Here is a 25,232-nt window from a genome sequence, read left to right as displayed (position 1 = left end):
TAGAAACCAGTGGAAACCATTGCTCAACAATTTTTGCAGTGAGGTAGGGTGCATTTTACTGCTGGGAGAGGCCACTGCCATCAAGCAATATTATTGCAATGAAGGTGTGTACTGGGTTTGCAACAAAGTTTAGGAAGGTTGGTATGTAACTTAACATCCACATGAATGCAAGCTTTTCTAGCAGAGCACAGCCCAAAGCATCACACTGCCTCTGCCAGCTTGCCTTCTATGCTTCCCACACGCATCAGTCAGCCTGGGATGTCCATGACCCTGTTGCCAATTCACCAGTTATCCTTCTTTGGACACTTTCAGTTGGTGTCAACCACTGCAGACCGGGAACACCCAACAAGACCTGCCTTTTTCGGGATGCTCTGACCCAGTCGTGTAGCCATCGCATTGGCTCTTGTCAAGTCGCTCTGATCATTACACCTGCCTGTTTTCCTGCTTCCAACTAATCAAATTCAAGAACTTACTGTTTATTTGCTGCCTCATGTACAGTATCTTCTCCATTGACAGGTGTCATTGTAACAAGAGGATCAATGTCTTTCACTTCAAATGTCAGTGGCTTTAATGTTTTAACAATTCAGAAAGGTTAAAAACCTACTTTAATAATTTCACCTGACATTTCTGTAAGATAAAATGATAGCTTTTGGTTATCTAACATGAGGAAACTAAAGTTACTGCATTTGAGAGCTGCTGAATTGACTGACCTTTGTCTGTTGAGTAATGGCAGTCCACTTCAGCTGCACTGATACTGTTCTCAACAGCAGCGCTGTTCACAGCTGGGGTCATATCCTCGAGTGTATCCTGCAATAAGAGTCACTGTGTTAACACCAGGCTCGTTTTTGACAGAAGACATAACAGACTAATCCTCTGGCTGATTCATGTGTAGTACTTTCTGGTAACCCTGCCATTACTGTTGTGACAGAGCCGTACTGAACACAATTTTAATGACAGTGAAAGCTGATTACTGTTCAATCGCTAGTTTTAGGAATCTTTTTTAGAGTAAGTACTGCACACATTAAAAATAATGTAGTACTTAAACTGGCATCACTTGCTTAAAATTTCAAACAAATTTACACTCGGATTAAAGGATGGACTGATTAGATTTCCAAGGTCAATGTGCCCTCACAAAACACATTTTGGCCATTATTCAACAATACATATGATAAGTATGAAAAACAATTTACACAAGTGTCTAACAGGATAAAGTAATAAAATGACATTTTATATTCAAAGGCTAAAGGTCAACTTCACCATGACATCTCAATATTCTCCAAAAAATGTTCCACCCATTTTGCTAAAGCCACAGCTCAGGAACAGCATCTTGGCTGGTGTACAGAGGCACACAACCCCAAGGCGGCAATTCTAGTTTTATTTATTTTATTCTTAAGTTGAAGTTTACTGTAACTGACGCTCATGATGTCACTGCATGTGGAGGAAGCTACAGTTCTTACCTGGGTATGTAGAATATTCCTGTGCAGGTATTGACTCCAGGGGTCGGGAATCTGTTCATCTTCTTCAGCTGAGAAGCTACGAGTGTTCATTTTCAACAGGTAGCAGCCCTGAGAACCATACCTCTGTTTCATATCTTCATACACAGCATCTGCCCTGGAGAGGAAGTAGCCACACTGATCATATAAAACACAGCTTATTCTTACTCAAATACAAACAATACAACAGCATGACCCACTTTTGCTAATTCGTCTACAGGAGTTATGGGTTGATTTTTAAAATGTTCTACATTGCTACATTGTTACATTGTTGACTCTGCGGTAGTTTAAAGAGTATTATGATGACGTTTAACAACCTTAGATGGCACAATTGTATCTTGTTCAGTACTAAAACACAAACGGGCAGATCTGCAGAAATCTATGCATGCTGATAGTGAAGCATCTTTCAGTACCTCTGTTCATCCCCCTCACTCATGTCATGGAGTAAGACGTAGTACTTCAGTGTGTTGGGTATAAACCACTTGGGGTTTGTGTATTCTCCACTGTGCTGAATCCTGTGCTGCTCCTGAGAAAGCTTAAGGAACTGCTCCACAGGGACTGCTTCAGTGGAAGACACCACCAGCAGGCCTGTCAGGACCAGGTCGTCAAGGACTCTACTATAGACCATGTGGATCATCAGAGAAGAGCAGATAGACTACATCACGAGCAGAAGACTACAAATACTACTACTACTACTACTACTACTACTACTACTACTGATAATAATAATAATAATAATAATAATAATAATAATAATAACAATAATAACAATAATAAAACAAGTAATGGTAAACTTTCTGCAAGCACACAGCCTAATTGCTTTAGTAAGCACTGGTAACACAAATGCTACGCAACTGTCAAGACAGTAAGGCTTATTCAAAAAAATAATAATTGTGGAATAGATTATTATAATTCATTCAATTATGCCTCCTTTTGGTTCACAACTGCAATAACCTATACTACCCAGATTAGATATAATATCAGCAATTCCCAATAATGTTATAAGGTATTACATTATCAGTGAAAATATTATCAAGATATCAGTTAGGAAATATTGATTCATTTTTAATCAAGATAATTAAAATACATTTTATTTCATTTTCTTGAAATTATTACATTATCGGCTGCTACAGAGTATGATTCTGGCTGTCATGTATTTCAGTGCACCAATCAGAATGTAGCAACATTTGAATCAAAATCTGATTAAATTTAGGATTACTTGCACATTATTGTTTGAAGCTCCTACAAAGGGCTTTTATTCTGGTGGCCTCTGTGAACAAAAGATGACAACAATGAAGAAAAGAAAACTTTGTTTTAGTGCCATACCACCAGACTAGGGAGCAGTTTCTTTCCTCAGGCTGAGAGACTCCTTAATTCGTCTTCAGCACTCCACCGCTTTAATTTTATGATTTATCCAACCTGAATAAGAATAACTACAAAGAAAGAGCCAATCTTCTTTGTAATGGTCTCATTTGCTTATATAGGTCATATAGAGGTACGAGTATTAATATTGTTTTATAACACGTTTAAAATTTGATTGTAGTGTGTTTAAGAAGCAAACACCGATTTAAAATTTAGAACTACATTTTGGGAGGCTTTATATGGAAGCCCTAAAGGGCCAGGCATTCATACATTTTATTTCCTCCGTTTTCCCGTGATAACGAGTTGATTTCATTTATTTTCTCGAGATCTTGAGTTATTATCTCGAAATAACAACTGCTGTTTTCCCGAGAAAACGGGATAATTTTCTCGAGATTTCGAGATAATGAAACTTGAAGATTGCGCCGCTGATAAGGCTGAAGCCTTGCTAACTGTCTTTTTAGATTACGCACACTAATGTGTATATTGTCTGTAATAGCAAGGCATAATGCTATTTCAGCCTGTGTCAGGCCTTGATTGAAAAGATATGTGACGCAGTGATTGATATGCTCCTGCTCCTCTGACATTGCTACACTGAATGATGTTTCCTGCAATGATTTAATATACTACACTATCGTTTTGTTTTCTCAAGATCTCAAATTAATTATATCGTTATCTCGGGAAAACAAAGTCTCGTTATCTCGAGATCTCGAATTAATTATATAATTATCTCGGGAAAACAAAGTTTTGTTATCTCGAGATCTTGAGAAAATTATCCTGTTATCTCGGGAAAACAAAGTTTCGTTATCTCGAGATCTCGAGAAAATTATCCTGTTATCTCGGGAAAACAGCAGTTGTTATTTCGAGATAATAACTCGAGATTTAGAGATAATGACACTTTGTTTTCCCGAGATAACGATATAATTAATTTGAGATCTCGAGATAATGACTGTGATATGATAGGCCTGAGATTATGGAGACACCCGGGACCTCGTAGCTGGTCAGCTATGTAGTAAACGACAACATCAGGCTCACTTAGATTGCGCCGCCGATATAGCTGAAGCCTTGCTAACTATCTTTTTAGATTACGCACACTAATGTGTATATTATCTGTAATAGCAGGGCATAATGCTATTTCAGCCTGTGTCAGGCCTTGATTGAAAAGATATGTGACACGGTGATCGATATGCGCCTGCTCCTCTGACATTGCTACACTGAATGATGTTTCCTGCAATGATTTAATATACTACACTATTGTTTTGTTTCCTCAAGATCTCAAATTAATTATATCGTTATCTCGGGAAAACAAAGTCTCGTTATCTCGAGATCTCGAATTAATTATATCATTATCTCGGGAAAACAAAGTTTCGTTATCTCGAGATCTCGAGAAAATTATCCTGTTATCTCGGGAAAACAGCAGTTGTTATTTCGAGATAATAACTCGAGATCTCGAGAAAACAAATGAAATTAACTCGTTATCACGGGAAAACGGAGGAAATAAAATGTATGAATGCATGGCCCTTTAGGGCTTCCCTAGCTTTAAACCTGCAGTGGGGGACTTTTACATACAAATTAACGTCCTTTACAAATTAGTTCACACAATTCTGATTAAGCCGTCAGCGCCAGGTAAATGTCCCTGCATTTCTCAGGAGACAGAGTTTTTTGTTGCCTTCAGCATCTTTCCTACGCTGAAAGCAAAGACTGGGATGCCAGAGCTGAAGTGGGTAACTGTAGCAATGGAGTGAATAGGAGACTGGTGGAGCATATGGTGTTATAAGCACTTTAACAGTGTTAGTGTAGTTACTCTAACTGGCAGAGGAAGGAGACAAAAGTTCCACACTGCAGGTTTAAGATGATTTGTGTGCTGTTGGAAGGATACAAGCGAGGTAGTGGTTGAGAAACTCGTGGTCAGAGGCAGGCATTGACTGCAGGAAGTTCTCCCTGTAGGTTTCAAACCAGGGCGTGGTTGCTAGAGACAAAAAGACAAAAGGAGACTATTATCCAACAACCAACCACTGTCTCATACTGTTTTCCTTGTGTACCAGATGCTCATGACAAAACTGTTGCTTTCACTTTATGATTTTAGTCATAGTCATATGTCAATCACACACATCGTTTACCGTTAAGCAAATGCCACAATTGTATCAAGATAACACAACATGGGCTGCTAAATAAGATCTAATCTTTTTTCTTAAAGTCACTTTGAGTAATTACTTTTTATAAATCACTTTAACTGCACAAGTTTATATTTGTTGAGAAACAATCCCATTGAAAATTGGTGCAGTCTTTGTGTTACTTTGAGCCCATTCATCTCAGTGTCAAAGGGTAAGGTCTGTGGGTGATTCTGTGATTCATTCTGTGATTCAAATATGGGATGGTTTCGAAGTAACAAATTTAACAGAAGCTTATATATAACAACCAAAACACTGAAGCTATTATTAAAAAATCTTTCATGAGAAATTCTTCAAATGTTCATATCATATGTAAAAGGAAAGTGGTTGGTTATAAGCATTTTCCATCAATTCTACTTGCATGGTTTAACCACGCTTCCACCACGAGGTGCCATGGTATACATACACAAGCTGGAATAAATCCAAGAAAAGGTTAGACCTGTGCAGGATTTGCAAAGTGGCATTTGTTAATCGTGATTTTCTAATCCTTCAAATATCGGCTTTGACCTTAAAAAGCCTGAACCTTTTGAGCTCTAGTCCTTACCACTGAAGTTGAGATCATAGTCTCCTGCTGTGACCACATTGTTCACAACTCCCTCTTGTGGCTGGCAGGATAACACAACATCATTGAGAATTCGGCACTGGGCAGGGCTGAGGGCAGCAGACGGTGTGTTTGGACTTGTCACCACATTGTTGACACAGATGCGCAAGTTTTTCACAACTTGCACCTGGTTGTTGGGGTCCCGGATGTGACCTGAAGAAGAAGATGAGAACAACGCTTAGTTCAACACCAGTATCACTGCAGTCACAAGAATTCTGATAACAGTCACACATGTGAGGCTGAGGTCTGGAGCCTTGTAACAAATACATATTTATTTATTGCCATGAACCTCCTTGAAGCTAAGGCTCTTCTAATCATTGCAGTTGGATTTATTTGTATTTAAAGAGCAAACATTAAATCGCTTAATTAGCATATGCCCCAAATGTTTTCCAACAGAACTTTCTACCCCATTACCACAAAGTTGTTAGAGGTGAATAATTATTTTTATATTGCAGATAGGGCTGCACGATATGGTCAAAAAGTGATATTGCGCTTATTATGACAGATATTGCGATTGCGATACAATTTATCATTATTATGAATTGTTCAATTTTAAATCACAATTTTCATTGTCATTGAAAAACTAGTAAAATCATGATGATGAGGCATTTCTCCTGGTCTCTGCCAAACAAACATGTTTTATTACATCTGGAGAACAAGCTTTGTAGGCCAGGGCATCTCTTCAGCACTACAACATTTCATTAAAACACTGTTTTGTGACACATTTTACCTTTAGAAAATAATTGCAGTTCTTGTGATTTGGATATTGCACTTAGCCATATTGCGATTTGGATTATTTTGCAATTAATTGTGCAGCCCTAATTGCAGGTGCTGATTCAAATGCAGTGTGGCAGCCGATCCTTGACAGAACACATGCAACATTCTCAGGGGAGCAGGACCCGTCTCAGTTTTTTCAGTGCATTATTAAGTTTAACTCACATAGTTCTATCAGACCGTTGGGTTCTGTTCTGCCAATTAAGGTCATCTGTCTAAGCAGCCAGATAGCACTTTAAAACTACTGTTATTGAAAAACAAAGCCTATACAAATCAATTCATAGCAGAATTCAGTGAATTTTTGGTTTTAATGCCGGTACTGTGAAGGACCCCAGATTACTATGGAATGTGAAAAAGGGCTTCACAGCAATACTGTTTAGTTCTAATGTAAATAAAGCTAGATCTCCACTTTACAAAATCTTGAGGCAGAATTTACTAGGTTAGATTCCAAGATGCATCAAGAATCATTTGCATTCGAAATGTACAGCTGAATTGTAATTGAGTTGTAGGGCCAGTAAGGATTCACACCTTTCAAGTATACTACAGGGCAATGTATGAAATGTTTACAGAGGTGTCTGGTTATTCATAGGGGTGGCTCAATGGCGACAACTTTTAAAATATCTGCTATATGACTTCAGTCAATAGCGGACCAGTTGGGTCTGAAATTATAAATATAATTTCTACATGTCTGAATAAAGAGCAGACCAGAATAAAAAGAACAGGGTTTACCCAGATCTATGATTCTAAATTTAATTGCAAAGCTCAGAGGGTGGTCATTCTTTTACAAAGAAATGTACTGTTTAAGGAATTAAGCATCCTTCGAGATGGCGATGGACGATACATAATTGGTCAGGGAACACCAGTGACACAGGGGACATTTAAGATATTGGAACAGTTCTGGATCCACTTTAAATATAGACAAGGCCTTGCCATGGCCTTTGAGCAAATGCTTGGTTTCCCCCCTCTCTCACTGACTCAGCATTTTCTTTGGACAAGAAAGGGTGTAGATTCTGAGTGATCTTTTAAGAGATGGTACTTTTATGTCCATTGAGCAACAAAAAATATAAATCTCCATCTCTTCAGACCCCACAAAGCAGCTGGATAGATGACCTCTTAAGTGTAGACCCATCAAAGAGAGGAGCCATATATATGATAAATGAGTTAATTCACATAGCTGGAGCCCAGTTAGGGGTTGGAACTGGACTCAGATATATCTGATGCAACATGGCAGACTATGTATCAGGCATGGATTGATACAATTTAAGGTGATTCATAGGCTCCACCTGTCCAATAGCAAGCTTGCGAAACTCTTTCCAGATACAGATGAAAATTGTCCAAGGTGCAGATGAACCCAGCGCTCTTAGCCATATGCCTTGGGCCTGTCCAAAGTTGGCAGGTTTCTGGGCCAGGGTCTTTGATATCGTCTCCAAGGTTTGTGACAAAAGCTTCCTATTAAACCCTATGACAGCTATATTTGGGGTGGCCCCACCAGTGTCAGAATTTCAGCCAATCAGGCTGCAAGGCGAGGTGACCTTCTCCACCCTTCTTGCATGCCAACTCATCCTGGTCAGATGGAAAGAGACCTCACCGCCTTCCCATCAACTTTGGGTGGAGGACATAATGAGGCACCTCAAAACTGAACAACTCAAGCACACAATTCAGGGTTCACTTTAAGCCATTCTATCCACTATATGTTAGAACAATCCTTGTTCCTTAAACAAGGAATGTGTGTTTTGTTGGGTGTGTTTGTGTTTTTTTAATCTTACACCCCTCTTTATTGTTGATTTATGTTTTATGACTGTAGGCAAATGTGTTTATTGGTATGTTTGCCATGTTGCCTGTGGACGTGTATGCTACACACGCACAGCAAGCAGACGGTGGTGCGGTGAAACGCTGCAGATTGGTGCAGTGTCACTCCATGGTCCGTGTGTGCGACGTGTTGGGAACCCCGCTGATCAGTTTGCAGATAGGCGAAGCTGCTATATTGTTGTGCTACTAGCATCCTGCACCTACTAGTGATTGTTTGTCCTCATCGATGGATTAAAAATAACAGTAAAGTCATCACTGTCATTACTGTGTGTTTTAAACTGGGGGACAGGACCTAACCGAAGTGAAAGTGAAACTTAACGCTTCACTGAGAAATGTCTGTTGTGTTCCCTCTGTAGTATTAAATCCATGCTTAATAACATGCCCTGCTACTGACCCATTCTACTCTGCTTATGATCTCTGGTCACGCCTCTGCCACAGTAGGTTAAACATGCCAGTCCTACAGTGATCATTGGCATCAAGAGCTGGGTTTTAAACTGGTGCAAACTGATTGAAGACACACAACACATTACTTTAAAGCAAGAGTGGAGTGTAAAGTAATGTGTTGTGTGTATTCAATCAGTTTGCACTCCACTGTTAAAACACAGCTCCACTGGTGCTTCAGTCGTAGGCTGATCACCAGCTTATGTGATTGGCCACCGCAACGTGATGTCGGGCTGCGTTTCTCCAAAAGTTGACTCCGTCTCAAATTTTTCGGCACGCACTACCGCAGCCAAAATGGACTACCCTCATTAAAATGAATGTGAAAACCTGCGTTTTCACCAGAACGCCAGATCCAATGTGAATCCACTCACTGCACTACAACATGCTGTGTGTGCTTTTTTCCCCCTCTTGGCACACCTGCTGGATGTGACACTGGAGGCATGACTAAATCCTCCATTCCACCTTTGATTTAGAAGATCGTGACATAATTTCGATCAATATCCGACTTACAATCAAGATTGTGACACCCCTAATTGATGCATAATCTACCACGTCCACATGCCGATGTATCATAGAACCGAGACATTTCCACACTTCTTATATTTAGACATAAAAAAAAACCTTCAGTGTCCTGTAAGAAACTCACAGCTTCAGGTCTCACTACTTTGTCCGTCTTTTTCAGACATCAGATTTAAAAAGTATCAAATCAAATAGAGTATGAGGAGTTTTGTTTTCTGTGACTGAGTAAAAAAAAACAGTTGACTCTGCCCATCAACTATAAAACTGATTATTCTCTGGCAGCCCTACTTAACACCTTACAAATTGTTCATCAGAACAAAGTCTATGACTTCAACAGCCTTAAATATGGTCAGAACCACTTTTTCATTATTCTCTATCTAAAAACATCCAGGCTTATTGTCATATTATATCAGTATATTATAGTGTGTATTAGAGGTGTGAATCTTCACTGGCCTCACAATACGATGACGACGATTCAAATACAAAACAATTCTCGAGGCATCTCGATGCATCTGCAATGTGTTGCATCCTTAATTTTCAATATTACTGCAAAATCCACACATTGCGACTTTTTCAACAATTAATACAAGCAGTCAGATAAATTTGAGCTCCCTTTTTACTTAGAAAGTGCACACTGTTACAGCTTATAACATTAAAAACAAAAGCTGCATCTAGAAAATGTGGCCCCCTCAATTAGTTCAGATTTATTATAAAATAAAACATTGTCCATTTCTGCAGTGCAAGTGAAAAGTGTGCTGTTGTCCACAAAATAAAAATTTCCAATAGCAGCTCTGAGAAAGGGCACTGCCTGAATATGGCAGCAATCACAAACATGGCAAAATAAACAGCGCCTCCTCAATTCCTCTATGATTAGCCAGACTCACTGCAGTGTTATGCTCTGCATTAGCACTGGCAAATGTTAGCTCAGGGTGAAAACGGCTCAGGTGGTTCCTTAAACTGGTTGTATTCCCAAAGTAAGGCAAAGGGAGTTACTCTCTCCCACAGAAAACACTGATCTTGCATTGCCTGAAACACCTGGTTTGGAGTCAAGCCTTTACTTCTGTAACTTATGTGTAACTTCTGTAACTTATGTGTAACTTCTGTAACTTATGTGTATATGTATATATATATATATATATATATATATATATACATATATATATATGTATATATATATATATATATATATACATATACATATATATATATATATATGTATATATATATGTATATATATATATGTATATATATATATGTATATATATATGTATATATATATATATATATATATATATATATATATATATATATATATATGTGTATATTAGAAAATATATACTGCATGCTTATCAGCTGTAGCGGCATTGTTTTGGATCAATTATAACATCCTTTGATCATACTACCTTGCTTGGCATGACCCACCCTACTCTGCCTCTGATTGGCTACATCCTGCCCATTACGTAATGCGCATGTGAAACTCTCATCAAAGATTGAACAGAGGCAAGTCTCATTCCATAGTTAAACAGAGGATTCAAAACAGTGTGTAAAGTGGTGCTGAAGCAATGCACCATATAAGAGAGAGAGAGAGAGAGAGAGGTTCCACAAATGTATTTTTTAGCCTACTATTAATACTATATTTATGTTTATATAACTACTTTTGCGGGCTGTTCGCCAGTTTAACAACTCATTGTTACCACCTCCAAACATCCCTTTGCCACCCCTGGGCCACCCAGTCTTACAAATTCCTACAACCACCCCTACATACTGCAGACAGCAGTGACTGATGTAGTATCAACATTCCTTTCTCAAATTTGCTTAAAGGAGCACTCTGTAGTTTTTGGAAAGAAATGTTAATGAGATGAGAAAGAGCTTCATTTTTCTGCCTAAACAAACTAAATAAACAAACTGACCTTAAAGGACAACACAATTTACACTGTTTAACTTTGTTTATATGTGGCGGACCCTGCCACCTTTCTAGCCTCAAACAGTGTTCTGCGACCTTATTTTCCTCTGAGAACAGCTTGTTTATTCCCATATGGAAAAAATACATATTTCTGTTTGTGTTATTACCTCATTAATATTGCAAATATTAAAAATTATGAGTTTGAATTTCTTCTCCAAAACTACACAGTGCCCCTTTAATGTCTTCAATGCACATGTTTGTCAGTGCCCCCTGCTGCCATCACCTGCCACCTTTCAGACGGGCAGTTCATCTCGAACGAGCCTGTAACACTCTCCTGACAATGTTGTGACGAGGCTGGAGTTAAGTTAGACTGCAACCAACAGAAGCCCACTAGCCAAGTAGCTTGCTAAATAACGCTACTTCACAAATATTATTTTGACTGATACACCTACATCAACAGAGTTGTTCTTGTCAACATTATTCCGAGGCTAAATAGTCAGGTGTCACTTGGCCCTCTCAAATGCCAAGTCTGGACTTCATCTGTTCTGTCAACGCACAGCTGCTTAGTCACAATCCAGTCTGCTAGCCGGCTGTTAGCGCGGAGCTAATGTCAACTGTCACGAACCTCAGGCTTAAGTTGCTAGCTGCCTCGCTTGAGCTTGATTTGTGACGGCTGTAAGACTGACAGTCGATGGTTATGGTGGGTTTAAAATAGCTGTTCTTACCTTCGGACGTTAGTCTGCAGAAAGGCCTCAGCAGCTCAGCGAAATTCAGGTTGTTCTTGCGAGTCACTCTCTCCGCTTCTTCACTACATAAGACGGCTACCATCGGCACAAACGAGTCCTGAACGAACTCCTGCACAGACTGAACACACTGGGCCATGTCGGACCGGCGTCAGAACCAGCTAACACACTGAACTGAGTCAACTGTCCTACGGTTTGCGAAAGCCTGTTTATTTCATTGCTTAAGACAACTCCTCCTCTATTTGCAGACAACAGCCATGTTGTATTCGCGAACCAACTTCCTGTGTAGAACTGATCGGTCAGGTGATGCCTGACATTGCGTCATTTCCTCTTTCCTCTCCTGCCTGGCAGTAACCTGACTTCAACAGGAGACTGTCGTGTCTTCGCTCATGATAAACAATGTGCCGAGGCTGGAACGCTTTTCGCACCAAACTGGACCGTATATTTACTACACAAACATATTAAATGTGAAAAAGCAAGACAACACAAGAGATCATACTGTGAAATTATCTGTATTAGCGCTGATGATGAGCAAGAGCTGCTATAAACGACATGTAACAATGAAATAATTACATAGAAAACGCATTTCCTGCAGAAAATATTGTGAAGGCTGACAGCTCAACTGAATCTCAAAACATTGCTACAATTACAGAAATGGGGAATAAATTGATGAAAATCTAAAAGTGGAAATGCATTCTGCACTGCTGAAAACCTAGAAGCAAAGAGTTGAAATACATTACTAGAAAAGTTTGAGGCTAAACTTACATATGATCAAAGCTTGGAGTTAAAATGAACTGCCTTAAAGGCTAAAAGAAGGAGTGCTCTGTATTATTATCACACAGATGAACTGAAGTGTTAGTACTCTTGAACAGAAAAGGCACTGGCCTAAAGAGCTGAGAGTTGCCTATGACAACTCATGGATAGTAAAACGTTAAGCCATACCAGATAATAATAGTTACCACATACCTAAAAAAAAAAAAAAAAAAAGGACAAATTTGTTGCCAGCCATTGAAAATGAAAACTATTTTCCCCTGTACTAGTCTCATACATAAGCAGACCTCCCTGAGGCCCTAAGCAAAATTCTGCCAAGAGGTCCTGTCCAGTAAGGATGCATGTTCAGGTGGTAGGTGTGAGAGCACCAGTGCATGGTTTAAGTTGGATGTTGGGTACAGTAGTTTGAGGGAAAAGTACAATGCGCATATTTAAGAGGACCACAAGAATGGTGTATTAGTGGGTGGTATCTGACTGATTGTGAAGGGCCGGTCAGGGCCAAAAGGGGCTGATTCTTTTGTTCGAGTCAGGATATACACAAACCTTGTCAAGCTGATGTTTTAGAATCCTGTGGTGTGTTCCACTGTGCTGTCTAAATTCCTGTGAAGTTTGCTGGATTTGCCACAGGTGTCAGCAGGCAGGGATTAAAGGCAAATCCTTGGTCTGCGAAGACGCACATGGTTCAATTACCACACACTCTGGATAGTTCTTGTGTAATAGTAAGTGTGCATTTATCAGTAAGCCAACCGATCACCTGCAACAGAAGTTATTACTTCAATGATGAGAATTCAAAATCGACCAAATTTGTGTGTGTATGGGATGGCCTTTATGTGAACTGTTAGCCTGTCCAAAGCCGGGATGAGCTGCTGGTACAGATCAAGGTTGGCTTCGGTAAACAAAACTGACTTAACAGTAGCTAATCCCTCTCTGCAACAAGGTCCCTAAGAAAAAGTCTTCTGCGCACAGCACTCCATTTGCTAAAGCGCAGCCATTGTCTCCATTTTATTTCAAGCCAATTTCTGGATGTTTTTTTTTATTTTTTTTTTTTACTTTTTTACTTAAATTACCCTAAACCATATATGATCTGTGAACTTTATTTGGTAGCACCTGTGTAGACTAATTTCAATAAATAATGCAGACAGCCATGGCAACAGTGGCGCATCTCCTTTATTGCTCCTTTAATCTTGCTACATTTTTGTTATATTTTGCTACCTTTTTGGCCCTTTCTAATTAAGCACACATTGCCCTGATAGAAATACACCCATCAACATCGGAAAAAGAAGTGTGGGGTTGCGAGTGAGTGAGCAGGATGGAATTTTTATTGTAGAACTGTTGTAGAACCAACAAGCATCCAGGGAGGACAGAGTGCTATTGTGCACAAACAGCTACTCATAAATCAACAAGGTCGCTGCTTAAAAGTAAGGTCATAGTTCACAGTGCTAAGAGGTGCAATAAAATGTGAGGTTATAGATAGATACTTGAAATAAAACAGTGCAAGGTAATGCAAGGTAGGAACAATATGTGGTTAAATGCAAATTATACATTTTGCTACTACATCCTGTACCTAAAAATTCTGCTGTGTCTAGTCTTAATAACTACCACCCTGTGGCCCTCACCCCCATCCTGATGAAGTTCTTTGAGAAACTGGTTCTCCAGCGTATCAAAGCCAACATCCCTGTCAGCCTGGACCCTCACCAGTATGCTTTCAGAACCAACGGATCCACAGAGGATGTCATATCTACTGCCCTTCACTCAGTCTTCACACACCTGGAGAATAACAACAGCTACATCAGGAGGCTGTTTGTTGACTTCAGCTCAGTATTCAACACAATCTCACCATGAAGCTGATTGAAAAACTAAACACTCTGAGCTGCAGTACAACACTGGACGACACCACCATCATCGGCTGCATTATAAACAATGATGACAGTTCATATCTTTAGAGAACAATCTACTGCTCAACATCAACAAAACCAAGGTCCCCACTGTTGATTTTAGAAAAAAGGAGGCAAAGACACACACCCCTGTCTACATCAGTGGAGCTGAGGTGGAGCAATTTTAGGTATTGAGGAATTACCATCTCAGAGAACCAGAGAATCATGTTAATCACACATCACCGCCCTGGTTGGAAAAAAAAAAAGAAAGAAAAGAAAAAAGAAAAGGGGCTAAACTTGTGAAGGCTAAATTTAGGTGCAAGATTCTGGTCAAGTTTTACAGAGGAGCAATAGAAAGCATCCTGACTGGAAACATCACAAACTGTCATGGTTCATCACAGCCCAGGACAGGAAGGCTCTACAGCAGGTGATTAAAACCACCAGAACATCACTGGTACCATCTACAGAGCATCAGTGACATCAGTGAAGTGAGATGTCTGCACAGAGCCCAAAGATACTAAAAGACAACAGCCACCCAGCCAGTCTGTTCAACCTGCTGCCATCTGACAACAGATACAAAAGTATCTGCTGCTGTACCACCAGACTACAGAGCAGCTTCCCTCCTCAGACTGAGACTGCTCAATACATTATTTCCACACTCCAGTTCACTCCACAAAACAGTTTTGTAAGTGAGTTTGTGGGAATTGCTTTTCTCCAATGTAGCACAAAGGAGCTTAAACTAAATTTCATTTTGCAACCAGTATTGCAAAATGACAAATTAACCATGAAACTTGAAGACCAGCTGGCAATTTGCATTTTGTATGTGACTCCAGGGGTATCTGCATACACCGAGTGCTTCTAAATTTGCTCAAATAGAAGATGATTCTGATAAATAACATGCTATGTATTGAAAACATTTGTACAGTTTACATACAATGAGGTGTGTAATTCTTTAAAGTTGTTACTGAGCTTAATGTGCCTTGATAAAGTGGAGCTCAGGATCAACAGACATTCTAATTTCCTTTGTAAACTATTATGCAGCATGCAAACATGATTTGACTAAACAACCACAGCCTTCCCTGAAAACTGCAATCTGGGCATAAAAACTCATCAGCAGCATCTTACCGTGTATGTTATGTTCAAGTTCTTTACTTTCAACAATTACACTGAAGCAGTCGTTGGCCATGATACTCTTTCATTCTATTCCAATCAAATGCTGATACAGATGTACTCTGCCCTGCAAAGTCAAAGTGCATTAACCGTAATTTTAGTCAAAAGTGAGTTATGACTTCAACTATTAAAAATCTGATTTATCTTGCGATAAATTGTGTAGGTTAAGCCTCGCTTTATCTTGCCTTTGCACTACCTATATACTGTATCTTTTCAAGGTAATATAAAGGCACCATCTGGCACTTTAGGGTCATAGGTCAAATAATTGGTCATGATTTTTAAGCCATGAACATTACAGAATAAAAGAGAATACATATTTAATTAAAAAGGACATAACTGCTGTTCTAACTATAACACATTTGGCTGGACAGTCGTGATCTTTGAAGCCATTTTTTTCACGATCATTGTTTGTGTAGTTACTGCAGGTTGCCTTCATAGGGCAGGACTGTACTCCTCAAAAGTCAGGGCCTTCCTACCTTTACATTGTTGGCTTTGACAGACCACAAGACAGGTGTTTTATCTCTGTATTACAGTTTTATACAATAACAGTAGCAATGTAGAAAGCTATATACAATACAGTCAATATCATTTGGCACACAGAAACTCAAGGGTAATAAAGTGATGACCAGTTGCCAGTCAAATGGGCAGAAACTTGACTTACCATCCAGGATCAAATCAAATCAACATTCAACACTGTACTGAAGAATACAGACACTGCTTAATGTTTTCCCAGGTATAAAGGCAGTAATGTGGTGTTTTGCAGGTGGCAGGAGGCACACGTCATATAGAATGTGACCTAGGGGGTTATTTGATGTTGCGTAATATGCGGCGGGAGTGACTGGTTTTCATGGCAGCCAGCGCAGCCTCCAGTGTGGAGATGAGGTGCAGGAGAGTGCTGGGGTCTGTCTGGAGAACCCGGCTGCTGCTGTCACAACCTCTCGTCAGGAGGAGATGCATCGTGAGCATGGGAATGACCTGCTGCCGGACTGATCGACTCGCCAACTGGCAGGAAGGAATGGGGAGTGACATAGATGCAAGGGGGAGAAAGGCAATTAAAATCTGAATATTGATAAACAGATCCTTTACAGCTCAAAGTGCTAAAAACACATATATTTAGAGTGCAACCAATGCAATGTATATGGGACTTCTAGCCGTGGCTAATCTGCAGTCCTTGTCCCTGGTTAGGCTTCTGGAGAAAGAAACATGATACGACACAATACTAAAATAGACATAAAAGCTAACAGTCAAGCAGACATAGACAAGCAAATTGATTGTAATGACTAAGAATGACAATTAAAAACAAACAAAAAGAAAAGAGAAACAAAGGTAAAATATACAATGCGGTATAAAACATAGTTAGTGTTCAGAGATTTGCCATTGTTTAAGCCATAGTTTTGCCTTAGTATTGAAAGCTTTGAAATCAGTTATTCATTTCTGATGGTAGGGTATTCCAAATCTGTGGGCCTTTCACTGTAAAAGAGGACTGGCCAAATGCTCTCTTGCATTTTGCTGGTTTACAGTCTCCACTAACTGCACCCCTTGTGGTGGCTTCTTTACTGGAGCATTTTAGAACCATTTGACTGGCTAATTCTGGGACAAGGCCCCTTCACACACTTAAAAATACATTTTATCAGTGAGAGATTTGTGAAATTGTCAAAGCTTAATAGATTATACTTTTGTTGATATTGCAATAGGGCCATTTCATTGGCTTCTGTTCCAATATTGTAAGGGCTTGTTTGTGTAATGACAACATAGGTTTCATTGCTGATTGGGTGGCCTGGCCCCAGACAGTTACACAATAGGAGACGTGTGATAAAATCATGGCCTGCACATATAGTTGGACAGCGTTAATTGGTACACAAGATCTTGGCATTGTTGTGGCAACTTTTCTGTAATATTTCACCCCATTTCTGTGGATGATGGGACAGCACTTCAGTCCTGAGCCCTGCAGTATGCTATGAAGAGAAACTGTCTTGTGCATATCTCATGGGCTCTCCTTTTCGGCCTTCATAGTGACCACCGTTCAAACTATTTCAAACAAAAATCGGCTAATAACAACCAGTGGCTGATCAATTACCACACTGTTCGTTCATTTCAAACCCTTTTCCAGGTCTGGAAAACAGTCTTTCTAATTTCCTAACCCTTCTAGAAATTTCGTGACCAAGGGAACCCTGTATAATGTCTATAATATATGGTATGCACATGAACACACACACCTGTACATCCAGTCTCCATTCTAGGCTGTGGTAGGCAGGCAGGTTAGAAGGCAGCTGACTCAGGATACTGCGGATCTGACTGTGGTGCTGCAGGTACAGCTGCAACAAAAACCCTCACACGCTCAGCTGGAGTGCAATGACCTGTCCAACATACTGACTGCATAAAGTCAAACAATGCTCAAATCATGTCAGATAAATCCAACTGATTTAAAGTCACCTGTAAGAGGATCTGGTTAAGCTCTTCACTGAACCCCAAAACCAACACCGAGTCCAGGAAGTCCACTTCAGAGAGCTGCATACACAAAAACATACACACAAGGAACAGTGACACTGGGGACAAGTGATTCCTTCAGTATTGTAATACACAAATTCATACATTTCTGGTTCTTGCTGTTCACTGTTTTCCACTCGCAACAAAAGGGAACCATTCATTAAATGTACTGTAGTTGTTCTCCTTGTACACTACAGTACAGTTATGGTTACAGTTCTCACTAACATCTAACAGAACTCTTTCTGTGCCTCTCCTGCGATGACAAGTGAAAAAGTCTGCTGTGAAAGGAAAAGGGAAACTAATCTATTAACCCGTACAAACAGTACACACACCTGTAGATTGGAGGTTATAGTTATTCACCTACTCACACTTACCAAAGTTTTCATTAAAAGTTCTCTCCTTCTTCCTAAGTGTTTTACATCACAACACACTGTAAAACTTTTTCCATATGAAAATAAATAATAGAAATATTGAAAAATGAAGTGATAAGCATTACCAGGACCATGACAGAATGGGTTTCTGAATAAAGTGTTGCAAGTTAACAATGAATCTGTTTGGCCACCTGTGTGATGGATCATGGCATGCAGAACTTAAGAATGAATGTATGCAGAGTGACAAAGCCCAATTTGAAATTGGAAAATCTTCTGGGGCCCTCTTCACATCACAACTCTGATCAACACATGAGACTAAACTGACACATTTCCCTAAAGCTTTGGATTACTATTTCATAAACAGGACAATTCTATGTGAATCATTGTAAATGACCTCTGGCAGCCCACCTGCAGTACCTTCAAAGCCCACACTTTGGGAATCACTGGTCTGGACCATATCAAAGAGTGTTAATGAACCTCAGCCATTTCAAACACAGAGACAAGTGTCAGAGTGTGAGTGGGTTACCATGTGTTTGGAGCTCTCTGTCATCAGGAACATCAGGCCCTCCACTCCATGATGCACCATTTCCACAGGAACACACAGCTTCCCTGAAAGTAGTGGCTCATTATGGATTACTGTAAAGTCCTGGCAGGTTTGTTGTGTGTCATTATGTGAAAGAATGTCTGACAGCTGTCTCACTCTGTTTACATGTCCTTTGTCTGTTCATTTACTTGGTTTAATAAAATGCTTGAATTTATTAGCTGTTGATTCTGTGTTGTTATAATTTCAACACTGCATAAGAGGAGCTGTGAGTGGGCTGTTGTCGTATTCACACCATAACGTCTGCAACACTGTTTGTAGTTTATATCTGTCACACCGTTTATTTAGTGCTGTGTATTTATTGGGGTTTAAAGTATACTGATTTTTATTAAGTTGCTTTGTGTCTTTGACATAAATGTGGAAAATATGACACTGGGCAGGAGCGGATCAGTGAAGCTCTTTTTTAATGCCACTGCCGAATAGGCTTTTTGTAGTTTAAATATGCACTCAGTGTCCAGTTTATTAGGCCCACAGAGCTAAAACTCATATAGTGTACAGTTAGCAACAGCCAGCAGGAAGTTCTGTCTTTGTGATGGTTCTTCAGTTTTTGATTAAAAGTTCTCAGCCAGGTGTTGAGTCTTTACTTTATGGCTCCAGTTTGTGGTGCAGTTGAATGCTATTATACTGGGAGGTGTTTCTAATATTTTTTACTTTGTCTTATATCAATTAAAAGGTAGACTAAATATTAGAAATAGTAAGGTGCATCTACTTTAATAATGTGACACGTACATTTATATTTCCAACATAAACTATGAGAATTCTGCAGTATAACAAACCTCAACAAATGCTGTGTATACAGTATGTTTAATTACGGAAGCCCAGAGGGGCAAATGAGAATTTTTGTTTTCTGGTGATCCATTTTCTTAGTCTGATCTTAATTATTATAATTATTATTCATTTGAATTCCACAAATGAGGCCATCAAATGTTTATCCTTGATCTGACTTGCTGATAATACACAGTATTCCACCCCCTGAAATAGCGGCAGGTTAGCGCCAAGTATTACATATTCCTCGCCGAAAGACATGACAGTCATGTTACATAATCCTCGAGAGAGAAATTACACTCACCTGGAAGGACATGGGTAGTTCTCATCCTATTTAGAACATGGGGTAGCGGTGCACTTCAGCCTCTTGTGGTCAAAGTTTACATTACAAAAACAAACACTTCAGCCTTACAAAGAAAAAAATATGTTTTCCTCTATAAAAAAAATTATCTTATTTTTCAGTTGGTTCAACACACGAAAAGAAATTGTCCTGAAAAAAAAATTAAAATGTTTCACTCGGTTCCTCACACGAAAAAAAAAAAGTTTTTTCAGTTCCTGCAACTTCATTATTTTATCCTGGAAAAACGTATTATTAAACTTATATAAAACTTTTCCCCAAGTCATAAACACAGGAGAGAAAATAATTTAGATCAGACTCAGAAAATGGATGACTCTCAGGGCTTCTGTAGCAAATCTATACTGGGCAGCCCAGTACATTTGTGTGATGCTGTTTTACACCATATGGTTCACGACTAGTCCACTACTGCCCACAGTGTTAACTGGTGCTGGTAGATAAGGAGTATGTAATAAAAGGTGCAGAGTCTTACTTGCTGCTCCCTCGTAGATCTTGGGGCTGGTTCCTCTCCTCAGGAACTCCAGCGCTATGCGACCAAACTCTCCAACCACTGAAGACAAAAAAACACATACACACATGGACATATGAAATGATGGTTTTTCAATGTAATAAAATTGAGCACATATCTGGGGTTAGGACAATATATAGAAATAGTTGATGCCTGTGTGTGTGTCTGTTCACTTTAACAAGATATAGATGACTGTCATAATCACAAACAAATATTACTTTAAAAATAGAGCCCACAGTGACAGCCACATGCACTAGGCTGCATTGTGATCATAAATGGTTTGACTGGTTCAGCATATCACAGTTTCCAATGTCTGTGCTCCAAATCATGACTGCCTCTCTCTGTCTTTCATTCATGTATTTCCTCTCTTCATTAGATTTAGTATGCAACCTTTGTCATTTAGTAAGATTCCTACAATCCCATGTCGACACATGCCAGTTGACATGTAAGAAACATACACAGTAACATCAGATAATATGTTTAACACAGTTATTCTGGAAAAATATATGCCAACATATTTTAAAATTCATGGAGTGCAGCTTTTGCCAACCTTAAAGTTGACAGGTGCGTCAGAAGGCTGACAAAATCAGGAGAAGACTCCTGCACACTGTCCACTTCATTTGAAATTAAGTTTATTGACAACAACGTTTTGGTACTTAGACCTTCATCAGGTTATCTTACAAGACAAAGGGAAGGCTGTCTTAAGTAGGGTTGTGGACTCGCGTGGCCCAAACAGACATCCCTCAAAATCTCTCTTGATTGCAAGTGAAGTGGACGGTGTGTGGGAGGCTCTTTCCTAACACATTTTAAAATAAAACAATCTTATTCCTCCATTGAATGCCTCATTTTTCTGCTACTTTTCTCCTCTCTACATGACTCCAGTCTACCTGTTTCACACAGATGGTTTTAAAAATTGTGTTAGTTAGCTCGGTAGAGTTTCACTGAATGTTTCCACACACCAAGAGAAAAGACTACAGCACGCACATTCTTCTAAACAGGCTTAGAAACAGATTGTGAATCTGTGAATCACTTTACCTTACATTTAGTTAAGAAACACATTTGTCTCAGATCACAGAGAGGGCATATCTTTTTCAGTGAACGTTTTTCTTACAAATATTCTCACATCTGACGGAGGTTCTATGACTGATGTGATGAGAAACTTTTCTCAAATTGAGGAAGAGAACAATACACAAAGAATTCAGGTAAGAACAACGGCAGCACATACACATCTCATTTATAAGCCAAACAAGCACACAAAAGGAACATGAACAGAGCTATTCAAAATGAATATATCATAGAACATAAGGTACATGAAGTCACACAGACAGACGGGCTCAGGTTCTTATAACGAGCGGAGGGTTTCAGACTATGACAACTCGTGACGCGCACGTGCAGCTTCATATCCTGATGTTGGTGATACAGACAGACACATTCTGTCCAGCAGAACATCCTCACCACTCATGTCTGTTCACAGTCAGCTGACATTCACACATTAAGAGAAGAAGCAGCTTGTGGGGAGAGCAGCCAACACGCCGTCAGGCTCCGGATCGTGGGTCAGTACAGGGCGCTTCTTTACCTGCGGTGTCAACCTTCGGCAGGAAGGCGAGGTGCTCTTTGTGGTCCTCAGACAAAACCAGCAGCATCCTGACAACTGCGTCCTGTTCGACAGACACACAACAGTTCAACAGTCACGGACAAACACGGCCATTAAACCGGAAGCCGTAGCGGTGTCTTCTTCTGTGGTGCCTTGGTGCAGCTACTTTTGTTATTATTGCATTACTGCCATCTTCTGGAGCTAACCATCTTATCAATGTGTGTGTGTGTGTGTGTTATTCCCTTGGGAAGTGCATGAAGCCTGTGTATTAATCTCCATCACTGGAGGGGAAGTTTCCAAAATGTGCAAAACCAATTTTTCCTCAATAGGATAACAAACCTATTTCCCTAATCCTGCTGTTGAGAAGAGACATCTGGTGATATTTCATCATAATAGTTTGATGCCTTTAAAGGAGGGATTATATTGTGATATCACTGGCATTCACTTGTGTATGTCTGTAAATGTAAATATGTCAATCACTTATATTACCTCAAAATGCTAAGTGACCAGTCAATGTTTATTTTGTTTGTGAGTAGATTACTACATATCACTTATCATGCCAATTTAAATGTCAATTTTTAACCTCTAAACCTGTGTTTTGCTGTTACAGAATTAGCAGTACAGGAGACTTACAGTTTTATTACCTTACAGAACAACAGCAAAACTGCTGTTGATCCAGTTAAATCCAGTTAAACTTGACGTGCCGTGGCAGTAGGCTTAGCATAGTATTCCAGATGTCCCTCTGCCCTGCAATGCTTTCCAGCACTTCCTGTTGGATCCCAAGGTGTTGTGAGGCCAGATGAGATATGTGATCCCTCCAAGTTCTTGATCTTCTTGGAGTCTGCTCCCAGTTGGTTGTGCTCAGAAACCTCCAAAGAGAGGCGCCCAGGAGGCACCCGTATCAGATTCCCTAACCACCTCAGCTGGCTAGCTTCCACATGAAGGAGCAGTGGATCCACTCCGTGCCTTCCCCAGATGTCTGAGCTCCTCACCCCATCTCTATGGCTGAGCTCAGTCAACCTGACGTGGCAACTCATTTCAGTCCCCTGTATCTGCAATCTCATTCTTTCAGTCGCTACCTGGAGCTCATGACCATAGGTGTGGGTTTTAATATAGACTAACTAGTGAGTTGAGCTTTGCCTTCCAGCTCAGCTCTGTCTTCACCTTGTCAGTCCAGCACAAGGCCTGCATTACTGGTGACACTGCACCCCTGTCAATCTTGCACTAAAGTGTCAGAACCATGACTTGCAGGTCCGGACTCTCTTAACAGACACTTCACATTGACTGCAAACTCTAGTGTGTGCTGGAGGTATCTTACTGATGAAGGCAACAGAACTATATCATGCAAAAAGGAGAGACACATTTCTGAGGTTCCCAAATTGAACACTCTCCTCACCATGGCCATGCCTTGAGATCCTAACCATGAAAATCATAAACAGGATTGAGACAAGGGACAATTTTTTGCTGAGGATGTGGACACAGCTGTTCCTTTAGTTATATAGGGACCGAATGTGCTATAGCAATGGCCCCAGTTTTTCATACTAATGCAGTGCCCCCCAGACCAGAACGCAAGCCATATTCTTCCCTCTGAATCTGAGGTTTGTCAAATCAGTCTGAGCCTCCGTTCCAGCACTCTGGAATAAACTTCCCCAGAGAGGCTAGGCAGTGTGATGCCCTGATAGCTGGAACATACCCTTGGTTTCCCATTTTTGAAAATGGGAATCACCACCCCAAGGTTACTGTCCCCAACTTTCCATGCGACACTGAAGTGAGTTGACCAAGACAACCAGACAATGTCCAGAGCCTTCAACATCTCAGGGGGAATTTCCTTCACAACTTATGCTTTGCACCAAGGAACTACCTCAGTGACCTCTACCAGGGATATGGATGAGTCTTCCCCCAAAGTTTTCTTTCCACTGCCTAACAATATCCCCAGTCTGAGTCAGCAGTTCTCCTCCCCAGCTGAACACAGCTTAGGCCATGCATTACTTTCCCTTCCTAAATTGTCAAGCGCCTAAGATGCAGACCTTCAGGCCTCCCGGTACCTGTGTGCTGCTTCAGGAGACCCCTGGGCCAACCCAAGTAATTTTCAGTTTGATGGCTTCCCCCATTGCCAGTATCAACCAGCAGGTTCTTAGATTGCTGCCAAGTCAGGCAACAATGTTTTTCTGACCACAGCTCCTCGCAGCCACATCTACAATGGAGCCATTAAACATGGCCCACTCAGATTCCATGCCCACAACCTCCCCCAGGTGCGCCAAAAAATTTCTTCTGGAGAAACAAGTTGAAGACTAGACAGACAGACAGGGGCCTCAGCCAGACATCTCTAGTTCACCCTCACTACTCATTTGGGTTAACCAGGTCTGTCTGGCTGCCTCCCCCACCTGATCCAATTCAGCACCAGGTAGTGATCAGCTGACAGCTCTGCTCTTCTCTTCACCAGAGTGTCCAAGACATATACACTTTATGAACAACCTTATGCTCAAACATAGTTTTCTTTCTGGCCAATCTGACTAGCACAGAAATCAATAACAAAGCACCGCTCAGGTTCAGATTAGGCATGCCGTTCCTCTCAATCCCCCCCATTTCTCCGTCACTGCCCATGTGAGGGTTGAAGTCCCTTAGGAGAACTATAGTCCCCAGATGAAACTCCTTCACGGAGCACACCCGGGGACTTGAAGGGTGGGTACACACAGCTACCATTCAGTGCATAGGCACAAACAGTCAGAGCCTTCCCCTAGCATAGAAGTGACCTTCTTTTTCTCTCTCCAACACAAAGGCACTCATCCAGGGGCTTGTAAGTATCCCAAACCTGCCCGGCTTTCTTCACCCTGAGCAACTCTTGCAAAGATGAGTCCAGCCCCTCTCCAGGAGTTGGGTGGCAAAACTGGCACCATGCGCCACCTCCCACACAAGCCCTGGT

At 40.4% G+C, this 25,232-nt stretch overlaps 2 protein-coding genes across 2 annotated transcripts in view; both read right to left on the bottom strand.

Annotated features, from left to right (window-relative positions):
- Window positions 1-12,078, bottom strand: part of trappc8 (trafficking protein particle complex subunit 8) — a 43,799-nt gene extending 31,721 nt beyond the window's left edge. Inside the window, exons 1-6 of the mRNA XM_073476102.1 lie at window positions 11,796-12,078; window positions 5,568-5,777; window positions 4,732-4,821; window positions 1,907-2,081; window positions 1,458-1,611; window positions 711-807 (exon numbers count right to left, since the gene is read on the bottom strand). Coding sequence (XP_073332203.1) covers window positions 711-807; window positions 1,458-1,611; window positions 1,907-2,081; window positions 4,732-4,821; window positions 5,568-5,777; window positions 11,796-11,952 — 883 coding nt within the window. The 5' untranslated portion in view covers window positions 11,953-12,078. The remainder of the gene's footprint in view (window positions 1-710; window positions 808-1,457; window positions 1,612-1,906; window positions 2,082-4,731; window positions 4,822-5,567; window positions 5,778-11,795) is intronic.
- A 4,064-nt stretch (window positions 12,079-16,142) lies between these two features.
- On the bottom strand, window positions 16,143-22,438 carry commd2 (COMM domain containing 2). Its single transcript, XM_073477253.1, has 6 exons — window positions 22,292-22,438; window positions 20,680-20,757; window positions 19,013-19,095; window positions 18,062-18,136; window positions 17,845-17,943; window positions 16,143-16,630 (listed from the first exon to the last, which is right to left on the bottom strand). Exons 1-6 carry the CDS (start codon window positions 22,356-22,358, stop codon window positions 16,433-16,435), a joined length of 600 nt encoding a protein of 199 aa, XP_073333354.1. The 5' UTR covers window positions 22,359-22,438; the 3' UTR covers window positions 16,143-16,432.
- Between the last annotated feature and the right edge of the window lie 2,794 nt (window positions 22,439-25,232).

The sequence above is a fragment of the Pagrus major genome, chromosome 11 (assembly GCF_040436345.1).
Source record: "Pagrus major chromosome 11, Pma_NU_1.0".
Taxonomy (NCBI): Eukaryota; Metazoa; Chordata; class Actinopteri; order Spariformes; family Sparidae; genus Pagrus; species Pagrus major.
Note: the sequence above shows the minus strand (reverse complement) of the source record. Positions and strands in the feature narration are given on the sequence as shown.

Bases quoted from the DNA above. Each gene is read 5' to 3' on its own strand.
- commd2 (XM_073477253.1), bottom strand. From the start codon at position 22,358: ATGCTGCTGGTTTTGTCTGAGGACCACAAAGAGCACCTCGCCTTCCTG. The intron at 18,137-19,012 runs GTAACCCACTCA...TTGTGTATGCAG, and splicing joins CAGAGAGCTCCAAACACATG to CTCTCTGAAGTGGACTTCCT. The intron at 17,944-18,061 runs GTGACTTTAAAT...TTTTTGTTGCAG, and splicing joins TTAACCAGATCCTCTTACAG to CTGTACCTGCAGCACCACAG.